At 34.8% G+C, this 24,790-nt stretch overlaps 1 protein-coding gene across 4 annotated transcripts in view; it reads left to right on the top strand.

The window, feature by feature from the left end:
* The window catches only part of ARB2A (ARB2 cotranscriptional regulator A), a 306,630-nt gene that overhangs the window by 23,865 nt on the left and 257,975 nt on the right, over positions 1-24,790 (top strand). For all 4 annotated transcript variants that reach the window (XM_087815446.1, XM_087815443.1, XM_087815445.1 and 1 more), the window contains 2 exons: positions 7,971-8,072; positions 12,344-12,444. In XM_087815446.1, the coding sequence (XP_087671572.1) occupies positions 7,971-8,072; positions 12,344-12,444 (203 nt within the window). The remainder of the gene's footprint in view (positions 1-7,970; positions 8,073-12,343; positions 12,445-24,790) is intronic.

The following is a 24,790-nucleotide window of genomic DNA, read 5'->3' as shown; positions in this document are numbered from 1 at the left end:
TCACAGTTACTTTCTTTGGTGGTGGAAAAAATATCTTATGTGTTTTCTAAATGTTGAGATGCCAGCTATGCCAGATGATAAAAATCTCTTTTATGTGATTCAGCATAGTCCATCTGGTCTTCAAGATGCTTTGTAGGAGATGTCCCACCTGAGTATGTACCAGACCATCTTGGCTATGGCCTCTGAATCCCTAGCTGCTGTTTTGCCCTGCTGTGGCAGGCTGGATGATAAAGATACCTCAAGAGTCTCTCTTACTGCCTTCTTTTATCTCTTTTTATGAAAGCCTAATGAATACATAGGATAAAGCAACCTGTTGCCTCACCTTGTACCTGCTTTTAGAGCAAATGATCTATTAAAGGAATGGTGTAACTAGCCCTTACCTACCACACTTTCTTACCTACAACAGTGGAAAATAGCTAAGAGCATTGCTTTCTCCTCACAAATGTGACATCTTGGATTGGGGTGGTAGCAGAAGGGATGATAAAGAATGGACAGATTCTGATTAAGTTTTGAAGGAAGAGATGACATGACATAATTCATTGTTGGATTAGACATGAGATATTAAGAAAACAACTAAGATAATTTTGAAGGTTCTTGGCCTAAATAGCTATAAGACAGGCACCATTAATTAGATTTAAAAAAAAAAAAAAAATTGGGAAAAGCTGATTGCAGTGGCCATGGTTGTAGTGGAAAGTAAAATTTAGCTTTTAAATGCATTAGATATTAAACTAAGATGCCCCCTAAACATGAAGGTAGAGAAGTTGAGTATGGAGTTTGGGAGAGCATTTGGATTAGAGATAATAGTTTTGGGAATCATTAGCATGGAGATAATATTTAAAGTTATGGTCATGATTGAGATCATCAGGGATGTGAATGTAGGCAGAATAGAGGAGACATCTGAAGATTCAGCCCTAGGGCATCTCAACCTTAGGGTCAGGAAGATAAGGAGGAGCCAGTTTAAGAGGCTGAAAATGAATTTCTAGTAAGATAGGCTGAGAACCAGGAGCAAGAGAGAGAGATCTAGAACCTCAGATGAAGAAAATGGGAATAATTAAATTAGCCGTGATTATGAGTCAGGTTAGATGAGGACTGAAAGTATTATGGATGTCCCTCTTTTTTACCCCCATTGACCCCCCCTCCTCCCCATTCCCACACTATTGTCTGTGTCCATGGGTTATGCATATGTGCATGTAAGTTCTTTGGTTGATCTCTTCCTGCCCCACCCCCCTTTCCTCTGAGATTTGTCAGTCTGTTGCATGCTTTCATGCCTCTGGATCTATTTTGTGTGTCAGTTTATTTTGTTCATTAAATTCCACATATAAGGGAGATCATGTGATATTTGTTTTTCTCTGATTGGCTTATTTTGCTTAGCATAATAATCTCCAGGTCCCTCCACATTGCCTCAAAGGATAATAGGTCCTTTTTTTAACAGCTGAGTAGTATTCCATTAATGTACCATAGCTCTTTTTGTTCACTCATTTACCGATGGGCACTTGGGCTGTTTCCAGATCTTAGCTATTTAAATAATGCTGCTATGAGCATAGGGATGCATATATTCTTTCTTATTGGTGTTTCAGGCTTCTTAGGATATATTCCTAGAAGTGCGATCACTGGGTCAAATGGCAGTTCCATTTTTAATTTTTTAGGAAACTCCACACTGTTTTCCATAGTTGTACCAGTCTGCATTCCCATCAGCAGTGTACTAGGGTTCCTTTTTCTCCACATCCTCACCAGCACATGTCATTTGTTGATTTGTTGATGGGAGCCATTCTGACAGATGTGAGGTGATACCTCATTGTCATTTTAATTTGCATGGCTCTGATGATTAGTGATGTTGAACATTTTTTTCATACATCTCTTGGCCATCTGTATTGTCCTCTTTGGAGAAGTGCCTGTTCAGGTCTTCTACCCATTTTCTAATTAGATTGTTTGTCTTCTTTTTGTTGAGTTCTATGAGTACTTTATTTATTTTGGAAATTAACCACTTATCAGATGTATCATTGGCAAATATGTTCTCCCATATAGTGGGTTCCCTTTTCATTCTGATGCTCGTTTCTTTTGCTATGCAGAAGCTTTTTATTTTGATGTAGTAAGAGTAGTAAGAGTAAACATTCTTTCTTTGTAGGCTAGTGGTAATAGTGAATGGCACCACTCCCATTTTTAATCCTTAATTTCCAGACCTGTGAATACAGGTGCCTGGGCAAAGAGGCTGACTGGTATCCATAGAATGAGTCATCCTACCCATTGATTATTAAAATATTTTATTGAACATTCATTTGGGAAACAAATATCTTCACATTTGTTGCTCATTCAGAGAGGTCTGTTCACATACCTCTTCTCCATATTTCCTTGCCACCAATTGTCTAATATGTTCATTTCATCCCTGACCATCCAGCCAAACCATTGGCCACAGCCCATGAATCAATATATAATCACGCATCTGGCCATATTTCTTTCTAAGCAAACTGAACAGCCAGGTGCACTGCTCTCAATTCTGCTCACTGGGAGAATTTCCCTACATCACTGTCCTTCAGGGATGTCCCAGAAAGGGGCTCTAGTGCTTCAGTTGCCCACTTTTGGGTGGTGCTTCAATATCGTGCAGAACTATCTGTAAACCAGACCTGAGTTTGTGTAGGAACCCAACTGATGGTAGGAGCTTCCCATGAGGGGTTCCTGCTGATAGATAAAAGGTGGGGCAGTAGGAGTGGCCACCATAGGCATTTGGGAGACTTCATTTAACTGCCTTCAGGGCCTGCTCAGTCCTGATCACATATAAACCACTTCCATTTGATGATGGAGTGCTGTTGTACCCACTCAACTTTATGACTTGGTGGGTTAGCTAACACCTAGTTCATGCTGAGCAGCTAAGATCACATGATAACTTGGTAGCCCATGATTAAGCATTCAGTCTCTACAAAGGACCAGTAGCAGACTAACAGCTGTTTCTTAAAAGGAGAGTAGTTATCTGTAGTGGATGGCAGGGCTTTGCTCCAAAATCCTTAGGGCCTGTGCTTTGATTCATTGAGAGGGGCCTGCCAAAGATTCCAAACAGCATCCTGATCTGCCCCTGACACCATTGGATCTGCTAGATTATATGGCTCAAGTAGCAGAGCAGCACACGCAGCTGCAGAGCTTTCTTTTATTCTGGACAGCATTTCAGATAAATGGACCAGAGTAACACACCCAAATGAGGACTTTGTTGCCTCCAACATCCAAAGAAACCTGATAGGCATTGTGCCTCTTTTTTAATTTGTAGGAAAGGCCGTTGCAACAACTTATCCTTCACCTTGACATGAGATATCTTGACATGACCCACATCATTGGACCCCTAGGAATTACACTGGAGTGGAAAGCCCCTGAATTTTTGTCATTTATTTCTTACCCTCTGACAACCAAATGTCTTGCCAATAACTCTGGATTGTTGTTACTTCTTGATTACTAGATCCAATCAATATAATGGCATTCATGTATTGGACCAGAGTTATATCATATTGAAGGGAAAACTGATCAAGATAAAGCAAACTAAATTATGACTTAGTTTAATAACTACAGAGTGAGTTCAGGAACCCACTGTGAGATGAGTCTGAGCTAAAACTCCATTGAATACCTGTCCTCCATAAACCCCTACTCTGATGAACCTCAGTGACCTTTTGAGTTTCCTGGAATCAGTTTCATTTCAGAGCCAGTGTCCATAAGTCTGTGAAAGGTTTGATTATTTCTTTTTCCCCGATGCAGTTATCTTGGTATAAGGCCTTTGGTCCCTTTTGGGGAAGAATGGGAGAAAACTGTGTACTTTTTGGCACTGTTCCTGAGTCATTCCTTAAGGGATTCGGCCCCTTCTTCTCCCAAGTTGTTCTGGGTCTGTAAGCTGGCTTAAGTCTGGGAATTGATTGTGACCATTTTTTATTCAGGTTAGACTTTTGTTCATTTGACCTAGAACTTTTCTGTTTATACATATCAAGTAAGAATTTAGTAGGCTCCCTATCTTACTTCTAGGAACAACATGTTAAACTAGCCAATGCCATAGGTATGTGTGAGTCAGACTATTCTGATTGCTGCTTTGACTCTGCTGTCCATTCCGGTAACCACGCCCACCTTACCTTTGGTGGGAGAGTGCTCCCACTTGGCTGCTGCCACCCTAGGAACCAGTTACTCCCATTTCATTTATGTTTCTTAATTCAATGACTTTAGTTCCCACTCTAAGGCCTAGCATAAGAGAAGAGCCATCAGGGAGCTCTTTAAGGATTCCAGGGTTCTCATCACAGATTTATTTCTCATAGCAGTGGTGAAAAGTATGTTTTTGGACCCTTCCAGGGTGGGTGAGTAGGTCTTCAATGACAAATCCACTTTAATACTCCTATCTCCCCATACCTTTAAATTGTTCCCTTTACATTAAACCAAAACATATCCACTCATTGTGGACCACCTTTTGGTTCATATTTCAGCCAACCAATCAAACAAACTGTTAGAGCCCTTCCTAACTCCCCAACCTGCAGTATTAAATACAGAATATATGCCAGTGAGCCTGTATTAAGGAAGCTTATCTGATGTTCCTTCCACCATTATCCCATACCCTTAATATTTTTTCCGCACATGTTCCTGGATTTCCCCGTGTATAAATTTTTGTTTTATTCAGACCTTCAGTGGATCAGACGAGGTTCATCCTTATTGGAGGAAGGCATTTTGCTTCACTCAGTCTACAGATTCAAATGTTAATCATTCAGAAACACCTTCACAGCCATACTCAGAATAATGTTTAACCAAATATGTGGGCCCCCCATGGCCAGTCAGGTTGACACATTAAATTAATCGCCATACCATTCATCCCGGGTTGTTTCCACCTTTTGGCCGTTGTGAATAATGCTTTTGTGAACATGGGTGCACAGATATCTGTTTGAGTCGTTGTTTTCAATTCTTTTGGGTACCAAATGCTATTTTTATCCAGTTATTGTGTGTGCTTAGCTGAAGTTTAGAATTCTAGTTGCTGAATCACTTTAGTCACCAGAGGCATGTTTTAGGAAAAAACAGTTTTGTCACATCTGATGCATGTTTTATGGGTTTGGTTGTGCTGTATTTTGTAGGTGATTGAAGGGATTGTCAATGAAAATGTTTTATTATGCTTGAATTTTACCTAAGTTAGTGTTTTTGGGACCTAGTCTCTGTGTGTAAATACAGTTATATAGTTTTGCTTTCCTTTTACAAAGCAGAAAGAGAGTCTGACAGTTTCTTTCTACATGTTTCCTCAACGCTAATGAAGTAAAAAATATCTGTATTTTGCTCTCTAGTTAACAGAGAAGTTTGAGGAATGCCTATTTATTTAGTTGTTCATTTTATCATTTGAGCAAAGTGAAAGCATATTTCTGTACTAATTACTATTTATTCTTTATAAGGTAATGAAGAGAGGGGGCTGAATATTTTAGGATTGATAGGGCACATAGAATAAGTGTGGTGATTTTGAAAGAGCACTGAGTTAGGTATTGGGAAATACATTATTTTACTAAGCCCACTTTACTGTTAAGGTATAATTTTGGACAAGCCATGTTACTTCTCTGAGCTCACCTCCTGTCTGAAAGACAGTGACTATGATAATATGTGCTGCTGTTTCATAGGGTCATGGTGATCAAATGAGATAAAGTATGTGAAACCTTTTCTACCTGGTGGAAAGAGAAAATGGCTCTTAGACATAATACATCTGCTTATATATTGGCTGGTTTCTGTATTTCTGATTAAAAGATTTCTAAGGTTTGAACTGTGGAAAATGACTGTGAAGTGAAGAAATCCGATTTTGCCCAAGAACCTCAACTCATTGGAAGGCGAGAAGTGAGAATCTTCTAGCTACTCCAAGACAATTTGTGACATTAAAATATCTTCCATTTTACTCTGCTTTGTACAGATTACATGGTTTTCACAACTTTACTAATGAATCAGAAATTTGTCAGCACATATCCTATTTTTTGCCTGGTGTGCATATTATGTGACATTTTCCTTTTACTAGAGAATTTGCAAAATTTTTCTTTAATGTTTACATGTTTTAGATGGTATATTTTTTGTAAATTTAGGTTTATTTGGTATAGCACTTTGAAGAGTACTGAACAATGATTTTTTTTATACATTTTTTGTTGGCTTACACAGAGAGAGAGACTGGAGAGTTGAGGTAGACAGATTTTTTCTTTAGCATATTTTGATGAGCCATACAGATGGATTTGGTATATCTTTGTGAGAAACAGAAATAAAGTGTTACTTCTGAGATACTTCTTTTGTAGAAAAAGGGACTAGTTTGCTTTAGTACCTATCCAAGGAGCTTTTTCTCATCGGGAACTTGAGTTACAATGAAAACTCTCAAAACTTAAACTTTTTTTTTTATAAATATTTTTGGAATTGAATAAATTTGAAGTTTATCTTTCTATTTTTCTGAGTTTCGATATGACTTTTTGATGACTTATAGTGAGCAATTTGCCTCATCCCATAATATGAGCCAAAAGATATTAAAGGCTTCCAGACAGACTGATTCTAGGGCTGGGGAGGGAAAACACAAGATAAGCCTGGAGCATCTTGTAGTAGCAGAAAGTAAGGAAATGTTCAAAAACAAAAAGATGAAAAAGCATGTTAAAGGGGTCTGAGAGCCAAGTTAAAGAGCTTACAGCGGCCAACACTGCAAAAATTTGAGCAACTAAGTAAATGATGTAGTATTTGATTGTAACCCAAAGTATATAGTAAATATCAATGAATCCATACTGATACAAATAAATGATTGAATAAATATGTAAATGGGTGAAGAGAGACAAGTCTTCCACACAAAAGAATTACAAATAATATTTGTAGATGCTCTCTACTCCAGGAGATAGAGCATAATTCCTCCTCTCCATTTCTGAGAGTGGGCTAGACAGTCACTTACAAGAATAGATTGTGAAAAGGGAAAAACAGTAGCTTCATCGTGAAGAAGTCTGGCAAACACTGCCTTAACCAACTGATGAAGGTTTACACCTGTGATGTGATGAGAAGGGCAGCTAATCTCTGCAATAGTCTTTCTAAAACTTATAACCCTAGTATAATCACACACAAAAACAGACATTTAAATCGAGGGTCATTCTATGAAATACTTGATTAGTACTTCTCAGAACAGTCAAGATCATGGAAAAGAAGCAAAGACTAAAAACTGTCACAGACCAGACATAATGAATACTTGCAGTGTGGTCTAGTGGATGGAATCCTGGAACAGAAGATGGACATTATGGGAAACTGATGAATAATAGCATCTGGGCTTAGTTAATAGCAATGTACCAACATTGGTACCATTTTAACTCCATATGTTAACGATGGGGAAGCTGGGTGAAGGGAATGTATAATACCTGTACTATCTTTCAACTTTTTTGTAAATCTAAAATGATTCCCAAATAAAATGTTTATTTTAAAGAATCTTGTTCACAATTTTTTTGATCATATAAAATCAAATGATGTGAAGAATAAAAACTGGTTTGTTAACCATTTTATTCAGTTATCATTTTTTAATATTCTAATTTTCCCCTAAAATGAAATAATAAGCTATATTTGCCACTATTTAGATTTATAAATTTTCATACCCATAAACAGTAGTTTCATTTATATTTTAAAATTTAGTGACCTTTTAAAAGTCATCTTAATATCTGAAACTTTTAAAACAATAAAAGGAGGTTAATGAAGTACAAATTAATAGCCGTATATTTTGAAGGGAAGAAGTTGATAATTTCCTATAGTGGTGTTTAGGATCTGATTTATGATTGTTCTGAGAATTATACTTTTGAAAGTTCTTATGTTAAGGTTGATAATGTACTTCATTATAATATAGCACTCTAGGGGCTTAGAAATTTAATAGCATTGTCAGTTATGGCAACATATAAAAGTAATCTAATAAAACAGAAAAATACTTTACAGTATAAACTTTGTTAACTATGAAAATGAATATAAATAAATTTCTTATCATTTTTTTCTAGATTTATTATCTAGGATAGATTTGGATGAACTAATGAAAAAAGATGAACCACCTCTTGATTTTCCTGATACCCTGGAAGGATTTGAATATGCTTTTAATGAAAGTAAGTGGTATATACTACATACAATACTTATTTAACAATGCTAATAGACTCACAGGACAGATGTTATTTGCTACTTTTATGTGCTCGCAAGAATGTTTTATGTATTTCTTTTGAGAAATAATATATAATCCTTTCATGGTGAAATTCTTCACTTAATTAAAAGAACCAAGTCATAATTTCCCATAAATTGTCAAGTCACTTAAACCAATGGACATGAATTAGATGCGGCTTAGGTATTTCAACCCTGAGCATTCAACTCCCTGGTATCCATTTGGAATTTCCAATTATAGTATATAGACATATGCTACTGTTTCACATGTTATTTAAAATGAAGTGACTAGCAGTAATTATCTGTGATATTTTAAAACATAATGCTCAATTTTCTGTGACTTTTTTATGCAACATCTTTATTTTAAAGTTTATTAATTAAATTCTGAATAAAATAAACTTTGCACTTGGGATTTAGAAGCACATACCATAGATTGCACGGATGTTTCTGGAACAATTAATTATGATTCATTGGATTAATAACACACCGTTATACTCAAAGGGTAATGTTATTACAGGCTAGGTAGCATTTGAGTTGGAGCTTTCTATTTGTTGCGCTGCATCAACTAAATTGGTGATCTGTCATCACTGTGTTAGTGGATATTCTTTAACAATATCAGTTATACTAGAATATTAAATGAGTTTAAATAGAAGATATTGGAAACTTTGATCACTTTTTTTATATTAATTTTCATGCTTTTCAAATAAAGGATATCTTATGCCAAAATATGTATGAGTCATAATATTTTTTTGAATTTCTTTTTATTTTAATTAACAGAATCAAATGAGCACTGAGAATGACATTGCATATGCTCCTTTGAAATGATTACTAGGTTCTTTTATTCAGAACTGGAATGGGGACTGTGTGGTAGTGTGGGTAAATCATAGAACTATGTTTTCTTTAAGGATATAGGACATCAGTTTTCATTGAAGTCTGTCATCTTCCTTGAGCATTTCTTCAAGTGAATAGAAAACAAAGGAGCAATACACTTTTATCTCTCCCTTTCTTATGAGATACTTTCACACACACACACTTGCTCATGCACTCACATACATCTTGGCATACTTTGTACACACTTTCATGCACATGCCCTACACTCACACTTTTGTACACACCTACACCTTTGCACATGCATGCATGTGCCCTTTTATGTACACACCTCAAATGCACATGCATCCTTGAACGAACCTACCATTTATTTTTTAAATATCCTGGACAGTGTCTTGCATAGACTAACAGATGCTTACATTCCAAGTCGAAAATCGCTTTTAAGGATCTTTTTAGCATGATAGAGTTCACCTTTGAATTCAGGGTTAATGGTGCATACTTTTTCAAAGAGGTGAGGATTTGAAAACATGAAACTGGGTCTCAATATTAAATCCCTAAAAGGCTAAGTCTAACTTAGTATCTTTGGGGGCTTCTTTTTCAGATTTATAATGACAAAAACGGTTATGAAAATCTCAAAATGAAACTTTAATTACCTGACTGAAGAAGCTTCTAAATTTTTCTAAAGGATTTTAAAGTTCTTAGTTGGGTAAAAATAAAATTTGGATATGAAGTTCACTATAAGCAAAAGGGAAGAGATTGTTTTTACCCGAATCAAACTGATACTTGTTGTTTCAAATCAGTGTTCCTGTTTAAATACTCTTTGGGTTTAAAATGTCTACTTAGCCATTCTCCAGTTGTAATTATATAAGGCCCAGCCCAAATGTCCTTGCTTTGGAAGATGAAGGTGAGGGTTTTTCCACTTTTACCCTCACCCGCACTCCCTGTGCCCTAGTGCAGTATATGAGGAAGCACACTTTTGTATCACCAAAAAAATAATTGGGCTTGTTTGTAGACCGTTTAAGTTTGATTCATGTCTTTCATTATACTTGATATTCATTAAACTCTTACTACAGAAAATATCCTATATACTTTTAATTGCTTGATTCATTTAGGCCAGTGATAGCCTGTTTTGGTTCTTAGACTCTACCACAAATCTGATAAAATATATGTATGCACTTCCCAGAATAATTCCCATTTGTGTATACATATGAAACTTTACAACTGACTTTAGGGGACCATGAGCTACAGTATCCTAAATCATACCTTCAACAGTAGCTGGAGAGATTTTCCAAACCTTCAAGAAATACCAAATTTGCAAATACCACTATAACAAAAATGATCCAGGTAGCTTTTCTGGTTAAGAATGCTCACTTTTTTTTGCCTCTTTACCTTCTTTCCACCTTTAACACTAATGCTAATAGTTGGCTGTTTTGATGGGGCCTATTTTTTCCTAAAGAATCAAAATCTTTATCATTTTATGAGAATTACTGTGTCCAAAATGAGTAGAGAATTTAAAGACACAAACAAACACAACAACCTCCCTTTGAGATGAAGATAAAAGTGGTCTGTTAAATTTACTCACTAGCTAGGTAAGTCAGTTCTTCTTCACACATTAGTCTCAGAGAAAATACATTTCACATTCCTATTACACGTTACTATGTGTCATGCACCTTTAAGGCTACTTTAGTCAAAATCACAGTGGTTCAATTTGCAGATGCTGTCAGTCTACGTGTATTGATATCTGTGGGAATTTCCCTTTTCTGGAAAGAAAAACTTAGATACATCTTCTGTTTTTACAACATCATCTGACATAGAAGAGTGTAATAGTGATCCAGTACAGTGTCTCATGTTGAGAGTACTAAAAAGAAGTTTTTGATAACAGATTAGCCTTTATTTTATATATTAAAACTATCCATTTTATATGTGGTAAAATTGATTCATAAAAATAGTGAAGTGGTTTTACTTGGGAGTAGTATATTTCCTGGGTTCAAGTTTTAGTGCCATAACTTTCAAGTCTTTCTCCACGGTTGCATGCCCTCGTTGGATAAAATCATACACTAATCCCACTCATCTTAATCATGTTCCTCTTGTGCCACTAAACCCTTCTTTGTGCCTCTCTGCTCTTAGGACAGAGTCCAAGACCAGTAATTTGGGCCGTGCGCTATTTGATCCCACATGTCCTCCAGTGTGAAATTATACAATTTGGCTCAATACTCTGTTTCTATTAAACCGAGTTGTTCCCTGCTACTTGAATTTGCTGTCCTTTTTTCGTAAGTTTGTTTATATTGTTCGGTGACCAGGGGAGTTAAAGCAATTCACTTGTGGTCTATTTCTCTCCTGACTGCCAGGGGAATACTCCTAGGAAAGAAAGAAGGCAGGTGGCCTGGTCTTTTCTCCTTGTAAACATGCTGATAATTTAATCTTTTAGTAAGTACAGACTAATGTTTGCTATGAGGAGAGTCCTTTTCCATGGAATACTCTCAGCAGGATGACTCATTTGGCATCGCTTATGGTAAACAAGCCATTAATCTGTGAATATGTGAGGCATGTTTTTCTGAAGAGTATTACATAGGCAGTACCACTCTCTGGCACATAACGTGGAAGTATTTTGTAACCAGAACACTCACCAATGTGTGAGATAAGCTGTATGACTCACTCACAGACCTCACCTGCTCTGGACCAGAGAGTACAATCCAGTGAGAGGACTGGACCTGGGAAGAAATTCTCAGGTTCTTTCAGATTCTCCCTGTTTTGTCTGTGCCTCTGGATCGCGTATACTCTTGAAATTATTAGTAAAGTTACTCATTATCAGTAAATGCTCTCAGTTGAGCGAGTCTGACTTGACAGTCCAAACTGTATTGGCTCACTCACTGCCTCTCTCCAATTTCTCTTTGAAATTCTACCCATATTTCAAAGCCTAGTTGAGAAATCTCACCAAAACCTGAGCCTGGTCTAGCCTATAGGGATCCTTCATATGAACCCAAAGTCATTTTAGACTTTAGGCAATTCCACATGAATTGCCCATGGCAGTTTTTAGATTGTTGACTTCGTTCTTTTTTAACTTCTTGAAAAATTGCTTGACTTTTAATATGTTTTTACTCTTCAGGTAGCCTCTAAGCTTAAGAAGTGGGACCTTATATGTTGTAGGCCCTCAAATACTGTTAATTTACTTTAGATTAGAAAATGAAGGTCAAAAAGGTTAACATTTGAGTACTTGGGGCCAGTCTTTTAGTGTATTTATATGTTTGCATCATGTTGATATTTGAAGAGAAAATCTAAATGAAAAAATAATTCTGAGAAAATTCTTGTAAATTTTTATCAGATATTAGTTGTACTTTCCATATTATTATACATGTTTTCTGAAGCATAGCAATATTGTTTGTTTATCTTCTAGAGGGACAGTTAAGACACATAAAAACTGGGGAACCGTTTGTTTTTAACTACCGAGAAGACTTGCACAGATGGAACCAGAAAAGATATGAAGCTCTAGGAGAGGTATGGTCATATATACAACTTCAACCTTGTTTTTTCCAATTTTGAATAGTCTGAATAAAGGTTTTAAAGTTGAAGCAGTTTATGTACTTGTTCTACAAAAAGTGATTTCAAAAAGGTATTGTTAGATTATTTCTTGTTAGATTGTTTTTCATGGTTGTTAGAAACGTAGTCTCAGTTTTAAAGTTTGTTTTTCTACACACATATCCTTCCTATGCCCTTAATATTTGTAGTAAGTCATTATGTTGGAAAAAATATTCATGCCAATTTTTAAAAATGTCTTAAGAGGTTGAACCCTCCACTGTGCAAGGAGTAATAAGTGTTCTTTTAAGTACTTACCTAAAATAAAAAAAAAAAAAAAAGAGCTACCTATGTTAACTATGTGAGGTAATGGATATGCTAATTATCTTGATCTTGATAATCATTCTACATTGATATGTATATCAGTTCATCATGTTGTACACTTCAAAAATATGCAATTATATTTGTCAATTATTTCTCAATAAAAAATTTTTTAAAGTGCTTTCTATATGAAGATTGATATTTGGCTAACAAATTGGGTCTAACCTACTTACTTTCGACTTGATAAAGGATTAGGCCTTGTAACCATTAGGTACTTCACATGGTACTGCTGGTTGAAACATTTGAAAATATCATTTGTCATTAAGGTGAATGTTTTATTAAAGCCAAATGTTTACTCATCCTGTGTCATATTAAGTACAGGGTGGCCCAAAAAATGTATACACATACTTTAAATAATTATAAAGGCAGTGTTTATTAAAATACATTTCATTTTCAAAATTGAGCTATCAGCCCAACTGGCATGGCTCAGCAGTTGAGCATCTACCTATGATCCAGGAGATGGAGGTTCAGTTCCGGGTCAGGGCACATGACCGGTTTTGGGCTCAATCCCCAGCAAGGGGCGTGCAGGAGGCAGCCAATCAATGACTTGCTCATCATTGATGTTTCTCTCTCTCCCTCTCCTTTCCTCTCTCTGAAATCAATAAAAAATATATTTTTTAAAAAATTGAGCTATCAGCTGTTAAAGTGGGTATACATTTTTGGGGGACACCCTGTATTTTTAGTAAAATGCATATTAGTGTGGATAACTAGACTACTATTTTACTTCTGTAAGGGAACACTGACATAGCTCTATTTTTTTTTTTTTGCCTCTTTAATAAAGTCGTCAAAATGGATTACTTAGTTAAACAGTAAGGTAAAGAATATGTGAAATTTAATTTATATTTGTTAGGAGACAGTTCTCTGTTAATTTCTTGCATTATTGCATGTCTCTGAGCAAAGTATTGACAGCTTTTGTTCTGGATTATCTTTTTGAGGATCTTTATGTAGGATACAACCTTGGAAGACATTGTGTCTTCATCTAGGGGCCGAGGACAGATTTGTTTGCTGTCCAAAGCACTGAAAATAATGCTCTACCCTTCCTGCACTGGTCACAAAGAGTGCACAACCCCGTTAGAAGATTGAGCTTCATAAGCTTGAGGTTCCTCAGCTGTGATACAGTCCCACTGTGTGTGCAGCCTCTACCTTCGCCCTGTCCACATTGCCCATTTGGGATTTAAGGGGCAAGAGGAACCAATGAAAACATGAGGCTCATGATGCTTGCTGTTCTCTTAATAACAAAGTTCTTTGTCTCTAACCCAGAAGTTTAATGTCTTCTGTTAGGATCCATGCAACGGTAGCAGGTTAACCGTGGGGTAACATGTCAGGCCCTTCACTGTTTGAACATTGTTTTGCTGCATTTATAACTTAATTATATTTAATACTCTGAATAATCTCTGCTGCACAGAAAAAATGTTTGCCCGTTTTCACTTGAATTTGATAATTATATGCGACAAACTGGTACTATCTTGATTATAGAATATTCATAAATATGGCCTTAAAGAAGGATTAGGGTTGTTGTTGCTTTTTAATGGGACTTACATTTAACTCTTTTCCTTAAGCCATGTACCCTTGTTCACTTGGACAGGTTTTGTTCTCCAAATTCATCTTGTCCTTCTTGGCATCTGCATCTTTTTCACTCTCAACCTCTGTCATCCAACATCATCTATAGCAAAATCTAGGTTAGATCATCCCATGTATGAGTGATTCCTTTTTCCTGGGATCTCCTAACTAATTCTTGGACATAGGGAGAGTAAAAGATTTATTTTTGGTGGGCCTTACTCCATGATAATCAAAATATTTTGAGTTTTCACTTTAATGATTATATATAGAGAAAATATTCTGCATTACCTAGATTTCCACCTCCTATGCTTGCATTCACACTTGTGTTCATGATCACATTAGCCCCAAGTGATCACACAAAATCACAAGATTTAACTCTCGCTGTAATATTTTTCAAATTGAGATTGTTGGACCCCTGAGCTTCATGTTCCAATCCCTTTTATTTCCCAATATATTGATCAACAGTAAACATAACTTTCAAGCATAAAAGTGAGCACAATGAAAGACCCAGGGGTTGGAGAAGAAAGTCTGGTTGTTAAAACATTTGTTGTGTGTCATCTTGCTTCTTATGTCTTATTTGAAATACTTGTTTTCATTGCTAATTTCACTGTTGAAAGTTGGTTATTAATTGAATTTTATTTCCTACATTTTAGGCACAAGATATACAAGTTCTAGTTACATACAAACAATGACACAATTTTCACTACAGTGAATTTATTTAGGGTTCATTATGGTGTGATTTAACACTACGTGGACCTACCTTTTCATCCGTATTCCTTAATATCTATTTCTGAGCTGTGCCCTCAAGTTTCAAGTTAGGTTTAACCAACTTACTGTCCTTCATTTACACCTTGTACTTTCTTTACATTGTTTTCTCTGTTTGAAATACCCTTCCTCCATTGTTCATGATACCTCTTCCTCCGCCTGCCTTCAGGTTTTGGCTCAGATGTCTCTTCTTTTAAGAAGCGTTCCCTCATCTCCTCTGCTACAGTCTTTCTCTCTTGTCAATTTGCTTTTTTCTCTTATCTTTTTCTTCTTATCTTGCCTTCCTCCAAAAAAAACTTAAAGATGAATGCCATTTAGTAAGATTAAAAATTAAATTAAAAATAAATAAGAAAACGGAATAAAAAAAGAGAAGAATGTTAGTAAACCAAAGGCATGAGTTTGCTTTATTTTTCTTAAGGTACTTTACTCTATATTATGATATTTTTATACATGTCTTTAAGCAGTTTGGGAAAACTTTGTGTCTTCATGATACTTGTTGAAAATAAATGAGTGTTATACAAATATTAAACTGTTTAGTATAAATTCTGGATCTATGCATTTTTAGGGAATTTCTAAATGTTAGGAATTTAAACATAAAGATATGTTTCTTATTAGAAGAAAGGAAAATGATCTGTTAATGATAATTTTTCTATTTTTAAAGTTAAATAATTTTAATTATTATAATTTCCATTTAAGTTCTAAAAGTTTCAGACTCTTAAAGCTTTGCTGATTAAAATTACTCGATAAAAAATAGACTCTATTTGCGATATATTCTGTTGGAAAATTTTTAATCTTCATAGTAAAACTGTATAGACTTATGTGACTATAATTAAGAATATGTAAGTTCTTATGTAACAGTTCACAGTTCTTAAAAACAAATAAATCTTTGTATTTAACTCTGCAAATAATTTAGTACTTTATATTACCAATAAGATCTTTAGTTCCATTCAGAAAAAACCTGTAGAAAGCATGTCATCATGTCCTGGACAAAGAAGCACTGAAAACCTCCTGCTCTTCCTTCATGCAGAGGGTAGAATTCAGAAGCTGGTGCAAATTTGAGTTGATTGCCTGGGAGAATGCCTTAATAAAGACCTTTGATATGCTTAAGATTGAAGTTTAAGGGTAACAGATATTTTCACTTTAGCCAGCAATCTAAACCAAAACCCCTTCTGTTTTTATAGTGTTTGCTTACTAAGTATCGAATTTTGTCTTCAGCTAAGAGCTACTGTACAGGGTGGGGCAAAAGTAGGTTTATAGTTTTCATATGGAAAATAATATAATAATTAATAAATAATAATACAAGAATATGTTTCACATACAACTGTAAACCTACTTTTGCCCCACCCTGTATATGTTTCACAACTGCTGTTTTAGTTTATGTTTATTTCTCTCTTATTATAGCTGTCATTCAGCAGAAATCGTTTTTTAAGACTTGCTCCTGAAATGCGCTATCATTTCTATGTAAATTAAACTTACTGTGTAAGTAAAATAAACTGAGATGTCAGTTTGTTTTTAGAATACAGTGCCATAACCACACAAGAGAATGCTCTTTACAATTGCATAGTTATATTTTTATAGTCCAACAAATGCTCTTGCTAATATGTATATATTTTTTACTTTCTACATATAGTTCAATAAAAACATATAGCCTTTAAGAAGTTTGTATAATTTCTCTAAATTTAGAAAGGTACTATCAGTTGAAAGAGGTGGGAGAGTGGTGTGAAAAGGTAATTTTGAAAATAGAAGTCTCAATGTATATATTGGGGGTGAATGCTAGGGAATGTTTCTGTAGATTCAATCAGATAGACTAGAAAGACTATCATGTTAAGTAGTCAATAGAATGGTAAAAACTCTGCATGCAACTTGTAAAATTTTCTCACCTCTTTTATGTCAATACTGAATTTACTATTAAATGGAAAATTTATAATCCAGCAGAAATTCTAATGAAAAAGAGATTTGATTTTCTTACCTCATTTGGGTCTTTGCATTTCCTTCAGTATTTAACTTTAGGAAATAATAAATCGTCAATGTGCTTAATAAGAGAATAGCAGTGACTAGGTAGCCCTGTAAGCTTGGCTCTTTCTCTATGGATAGAATCACATTTACAAAAAGAACTAAGGGCCTAAATTAGTAATATGTCTTGTAAAATAATAGTAAATTATTGAAAAATGTTACATTTTAAAAATGGAACTTATTAAAGAATATAGGTCAGTGGTGTCTTAAAGTTTTTACAGTTGCCATATTCAGATATTTGAAATAGGAGCAACTTAAATTAAGGAACAATAATATAAATTATCATTAATATTCAAATATTTCAATATAATATGATTATCTGTATATAATTAATGCCTTCATATAATGTGAGATTCACATATCTTATATTGTGATAGAAACAAAGGGCAGGCCATTAGGATCTCTGGGTTCTACTTCTGTCTCAGTCACTATCATTGTGACTTTAGAAAAATAATATTTCTGAGCCTCTACTGTAAAACGTGAATAAAATTTTCTGTACCGTTGTGAGGAATAATAAGTAAGATGCATGCATGTGATATTTTATATTCTTTAATGTGTCCAGCAAATGTTATGAGCATGGAATGAAAATAGAACTTTATTATTTAAAGTTTCTAATTTACCTTTGTTATTAACATTATGAAGTTTCTTGTTTTTCCTCTCCCATTTCTCCTTTGTCTACTTATTTCACTGGTACACAATGTATCTTTCTATGGTAGAGACAAAGAAATGACCATTGGTCCAGAGTTGACTTCCATATCTCTCTAGCATCCATAGGAATGCTGTAGGCACTATATCCAGTATGGTATTAGCAATTAGACATCTTATCATTGAAGAAATAGTCATTGAAATAATGAGAAAACTTGTAAGCCTCTTATAAACAATGTGGCATTGATACATGAACAGACACACAGACCAATCGAACAGAATACAATGTCCAAAAAGTTCACATACACGTGGAAATATAGTTTATGTTATGAAGCAGCCCTAAACCATTGGCAGCAAAGGGCTATACATCACAATGTACACCAAGATGAACTCCAAATGGGTCAGAGATTTAAATGCAGGAAATGAAATAACTTATGAACCCTACAGTAGCAATGGTTATAGTTTTGAAATACCAATCCAGCATCAATGATTGTGGTTTTGAAATACTATCTCCTGTTAAAGCAACATGAATTCTTTGGAGAAATGTTTGATTCCAGTCTGGGGCAAGAAAGAAATGACATGAGCATGGAATATTTTGGTCATAGCAGATAACAAGGAAGCTGCCAAAGATTGCCATCTCTTGTAAAACTTGAAAACAAAAAACACAAAATAAAACAAAAAAAACAAACAAAAATCCTCCCCCCCCCCCCCAATGGACAGTAGGCATGAACGAAGGGGAAAATGCACATAGCCTTTAAACATATAAAAAGATGTTTAAACTCATGCATAGAAAAAGATGTTATGAAGACTATATTGAAATAACATTTCTCACCTGTCAAGTTGACAAAAATCTATAAGCTTGACAGCACACTTGGTAGATGAAATTATAGAGAGAAAAGACCTCTCATATATTGCTGGTTGGAAGGTAAAATAGTATAATCCTTTCAGTTTAGCTTTCTGTTTGGTTTCTGGGGTAGGCAATGATAACAACTTATTCTTAGTTGCCTGTGGGAAACACCAGTGATTCCTGTCCAAGTTATTCCTCAAAATTTAACATTTGTGCACCCCTTGGATCTTTGCAGAATTTACCAACCAAATTATTATCCAGATTTGGACAGTAAACTGGTGAATTCAGATAATCCTGTGGTAAAACAGCAAATATAAATTAGGATCCTTCCCACATGAAGACAAATGGTGGTTGACTCTTTTCTGATATCAAGAAAAAGGCATTTGCAAGATCAAAAAAATAACACCCTTCTTTAGATAATATTGAAAGACTACTGTCCTGATTTTTACTTGTAGAAAGAGAGAGGATAGGCTATATCATTTTTCCTGATGAGCCTGGTGTTGGGTAGAGCAAATAAGATAAATAAAAGTATAACTTTGATCTAAAAAGCTAAAACGTTTAATAACTAAGATCAGATGGGTAGTAGTTATTTGTTTAATAACCAGTCAGAGTAAGACAGTGGTATGAGTTGATTTGTCCTGAGACTGAGCCTACAGAGTAATTGGGAATATGTGGACGCAGACACACACGCACACTTTTTTTTAAAAAAAAAAAATAAAGACATGGACTCATCCAGTGAAAGAATTTCCAGAATTTTTTTCAATCAACTTTGCAAACTTAATTAGAAAACAATTTTCAACTAAAGTAGGCAACTAGTACTTAGGTAAGATTTCCAAAAGAGACTGGGTCAGAGCTGTGGTGGTGTTCTTGGTTAGCAGTTGTAGCCCTGCATGCCAGGTAACCATCCTGTCTCAGTAACCATTTGTTAGAAATCATGTTATTGCCTTCTGGCAGTAACTCATATGTGCGCCTCATAAGCAACAGACTGGAAGCACATGGCCTCTACCTGCTGAAGTTGGTGTCCAGTCTTCCACGCTCAGAGATTTAAGATAGTGTGTTATAAAGCTAAGTGTTATTAGAGTACGACTAGATTCAATTTGAATACATTTCGTGATAAATTCATTGTACACTATCTAAATGCATTATTTTTTGCTTTTTAAAATATTTAGTCTATGATTTTTCTCTTATTAAAAGTTATCCCTGAAGCAGTTTTGCATACAAAATGTCATCTATATATAGCTCTTCAGGACCCTAACCTCTCTTATAAGTAGGCAGTTACCTATATTAAAGGTGAACTGTAAGTCGATCTTTACCTTTTGTCCATTCTGACCCTTTACACCTTGTAATTTGTTTCATGTGAGTGTGATGGTAAAGGCCCTGTATGTTAGCTGCTGGAAGGGGGGATGAGAAGTAGGTAGACATGCAAACACTTGTGATTGCTAATATGTTTTGATAATATTTTGTTAATTGCTAGAGAGTTACCCAAAAAGCATAGCCAGAGTCATAGGTTTTAAAGTAATACGTGATGTGCACGTAAATAATTCTGTGGGAAATAACAAAAAAGAAATTTACCTAGCTTCTCTTTTCTCTTTTCTTCTGTTTTGACGTGTTCAGTTATGCTGTGACTCATCTTCTACCAGTTATCTGCTCCCCTTCATTTTCCATCGCACTTTCTGTGCTGCCTTTTCCCAGTACTCATGCATAAGTCTCATCTTAATGATTTTTAGTCTTTGTTTTGTTTGCTCGCTTAGCAACATTTGACATTGTGACTTCTTTCTTTTCAAAGTACCACCTTAACCGTGCTCGCGTGTTGTGGAGTCTCTGTTTTCTTCTTACCTCTGAGCGCTCATTCTCCATCTCTTTTGCAGCTGCTTCTGCTTTTATCAGCCCCTTAATATTAGATTTGTCAAGTCTCAGTTTTTGGCCTTCTGTTTTTCTCTGTGAATGGTTTCACTCCCACAGCTTGATTCTATCTCTGGGCTGACTCCAGATATGTATATTTTTTATGTAAAGTGGGAGGGTTTGACATTACTATAGTAATCTACTTTTTAAAAGACTGCACTGGGTATACAGATTTAACAGGGAAAAATATCCACAAATCCAAATGTGAGATTGAAAGGTATGGTATAATGCATTCCTACATTTATATAGACTAGAAACGAGAAGACTCCAGAAACTTGATCATAGTTTATAGATTCCTTCAAGGTAACACTGTAAATGAAGGAAGGGAATTATCTTAGTCTCTGAAGATTGCGGGAAGGCAGCAGTTGCCTGAAGCTAAGGAAAGGAAAGTTTAAACTGAAGATTCAAAAAAGAGTTCTCTTCTTATACACAGGGAGAACTGAGAGACAAGGAATAGCCTTAGAAGCACCCAAAGCAGTGCATTTTGAAGGTACCATATTTAAGAAATAATTAGCTGTAGCCTTAGGGAGGTGCTACTTCCTCTTATGATATTCTGAAGAACTGATTATATTTCATTTACTTTATATTCGAAATTTATCCTATGCCGCGTGACTTTTAAAGTTTCCCATGCAGATGTGAGATATGACTAGAACAAGAAAAAGATAAATGACTTGCCTAAGAACATTTAGTGTTATTATTAGATCCCATATTCATATTTCTTAATCATATTGCTTTCCAGTGTTATACATCAGAAACTTTGATCCAACAGTATATTTATGAGGAATTTTTTAGTATCTTAGACCTAGTATTATGGTAATGTAATGCATAATTTTTTAATTTTAACATAGTTAGATTTTGTATCTTAAAATATTTAGGCTAGACCATTCTTTGTAATGCTTTCAATCAGTACTTTGAACATGACAAATTCTCCCTATGAAGTTAAGTTGAGCATTTAGGAAGGCCATCACTTTTTTCTTTTCAAAGTATTTTTAGTAAATTGTTTTATAGTTTGTTAAAGGATGATTTAATTTAAGATACTTGTTTTTAAGGGTTCTCCAAGAAAACCTAGTTAATTTGCCATTTTGAAATTATATAGGTAATATGCTGCATATTCTTCTTTGGAAATAACTGATTTATTGCTATAAATTCCTATACTGACATGCTCTCTGCTACATCAGGCTGTTTGCCATACTATGGACACTGGTTAATGTCTGAGACATTGTCTGTGCCATCCCTGTCACTTGGTCTGTTCTTCTGTCACACAAACTGCATTCTTTGTCTTTAAAATCCCTACTGTTTTTAGTTTCACATGATTATCTTTATTGGGAAAGGTGGTGGGATTCTCCAGCACACTGTCCTTTTTGAGTTCTAGGCTCTTCTAAGCACTTGCTGTTTTATGAGACTTACTTTAGTAAACAGCTTGTTTTCCTAAGTATTTAATAAAAGCCTGTAGTCCTCATATATTAAATTATGTGATACAACTTGGCTATCTAGGAGAAGCCCTATTAATAAACTTCTAACTGTTTTCTCACTAACATTAACTGACTGATTCACACTGAAAGTTGTGGCTAGCATAGGGCATTCTCTAGTAGTCTGTGTCTGTTTCCCTCCTGCTGAGTTTATTCCCAAACTTATTTATTCCAGTTTTTCTTTTTATTATAATTATGTAAACCAGTGAAAACTGAAAGAAAAATAATTATTATTTTTATGAAAACAAAGTTGAATAATTTGGGAAGGTTGGATAAAGGCAGGTGCTGTCAAATTAAATATGATGGTAATAACTGAAGAGATTGTGTGTGCACACACATGCATGTGTACAAAGTTATAAAATCTAAAGAAATTTTCACTTATTATTTTGCAATTGTTTCTTAAATGTTTTAAATGTTCCAGTCTATTTTAAGGAAAATTAACTAGAAATCATAGGTGATGCATAATGGGAATGGTGTGTGTAAGAAAGACAGACGTTCCAGAATTCTAGCCAATAGAAGCATACTCAAAGAAAAAGCTTGGTTTTATGACAGAAAATTAGTAAGTGAATGAATGTTTATTGTCATAAAAATATATAGAACTTCCACTGCCAGCCAAAATATGGACTAACTGAGAATGAAGTTTTCCTCTGCCTTAAGTAAATAAAAAGTCAGAGAAAATATATGAAACAATAATTTTCAGACATTTTACTACAGATCACTGCCTGTGGAGAGACTCTAAGCTATAGCACAGGGCGGAGATACCTAAGCATAGTCTGAAGGTGTAACTGAGTTGATAAGACAGAGTTCAGAGTTTGTGGAGGCCAACTTGGCTAGGATTTACCCAAATTTGTGGGGTAGTATACTAGAGAAGAGAGAGCTACAGAGAAGCAAAAAGAGAAAATGTACTGGAACTCCATAGTGCATTTATCTTGAGGTTTTGGCTAAGTACTGGTCAGTGCATTCATGTGTTTAGTAATCTACTAAATTTACTAAAACGCATTTTTTAGTAATCTAAAGACAGCAAATTTTAAAAGGAAAAGGAAGAAATAAAGTCTTTACATGAGACATAATTGTCTACATAGGTAATCTCAAATAATCTACAAAAACCAAAATTCTAGAACTAACAAAAGAGTTCAGCAAAATGGCAGAAGACCAGGTTACACACACACACGCACGCACGCAGGCACGCACGCCCAAGGGCAGGGAGTAAACCACTAGAAAGGAGCAGGCAGAACACAGAACACTCTCTGAAGCTTTCCTTGGGTAGAGAATAGATTATGTTTCCACCAGCCACAGTGAAATGATTTCCTAAAACGTAGCACATTGGGTATTTCTTAGAAGAGTAGCTTATTAGTACATAATCAAATTAACTCTAGACTAAAAGCTATTCAGGAATTGCTTCCATAAAGCTTAAAAAGGTCCTTATGAGAGGTAAACTGTATCAAAATAACTTAACTGGATCCCACAATCCCAGAATAAAACCTCAGAATATTTTAAGGAATACAATAAAATCTAGTAACCAACAAAATTCACAGTGTCTGGCATCCAGTCAGAATTACCAGGCATGCACAAAAGTAAGAAGATATAACCTGTAACCAGGAGAAAAATGAATCAGTAGAAGCAAATCCAAAATAATACATAGGATAGAATTAGTAGACAAGAATATTAAAATAGCTATTATAAATACACTTCAGAGTTCAAGAAGATGGAAGAATGCATGAGCATGATAAGGAGGGAAATAGAAGATTATAATGATTAGCTCCTCTTAAAAGATTTTATTGGAGGGTTACATCAGGGTAATCTATTCTTATTTGATCAGTTCTCATGATCTTGTTATGCAGAATTCTGTGCTTATACTGAGGAATTTTGAGTAGCAAAATCACAGAAAGAAATAATGGTAATGATTGTGTATTATTGATTGTATTGGTCATTTATGGACAGCAGATGGGATCTGGGTGTTTTTGATGAGTTAATTTTTTACAATACGTGTAAATATGGCATTGCTTTGTATGTAAATACTTGATTTTGAATAGTATTCTTTATTAAAATTCTAAATAATTTGAGGATAAGACAAACTTTTTGAGTGTGAACAGAGCCATTTGCCATTATTCTCTGAAAGAGTCATATTTCTTGGGATTAAGGATTTCTAAAGACAAATTAATTTTGAAAGGTATAATATTTAATACATGATCCTGACATTTCTTTCCAGAAATCAAATTAGTTTATTCTCAACATACAAGTTTTCACAACCCTGTTAAAATGAGTTTATTCTCTGAACTTGTACAGAAACCTACATATTGCTAAAATGTTATCAAAAGACCTTTTAAAAAGTGCCAAGAAATGAATTATATATTTAGGTTTATTCTTAATACTAGCAGCAGGAAGAGCACATTGTGAGCTAAATTGGTTAATTGAAGTTGGAATCAGTACCACCTTTATACATAGATCACATACCAGAAGATAATTAAGAACTACATTAAGATAATCTTGAGGACCAATGTGCTCCAAATATTTTTGTGTGGAAAATGGCATAGAATTATATTTTATAGAACGTTAATCATGTGATTTGACTTAACATTACTTGAAAATAAAATTTTTAGTTATTAGCCACAAATTAAAGACAGAATACATAAGTAACAAAATTTTTTTCCAGTGACATAAAATTTCAAAATCTTATCTGTTGAACAAGTTAGAGTGTAATGCACCAAAGACATAGGCAATCGTTTGACAGTCAGTTAAATCATCT

Source organism: Miniopterus natalensis, chromosome 3 (assembly GCF_054644295.1).
Source record: "Miniopterus natalensis isolate mMinNat1 chromosome 3, mMinNat1.hap1, whole genome shotgun sequence".
Lineage (NCBI taxonomy): Eukaryota > Metazoa > Chordata > Mammalia > Chiroptera > Miniopteridae > Miniopterus > Miniopterus natalensis.
The sequence above is the reverse complement of the archived record's forward strand: the minus strand, read 5'-3'. Positions and strand labels throughout refer to the sequence as shown.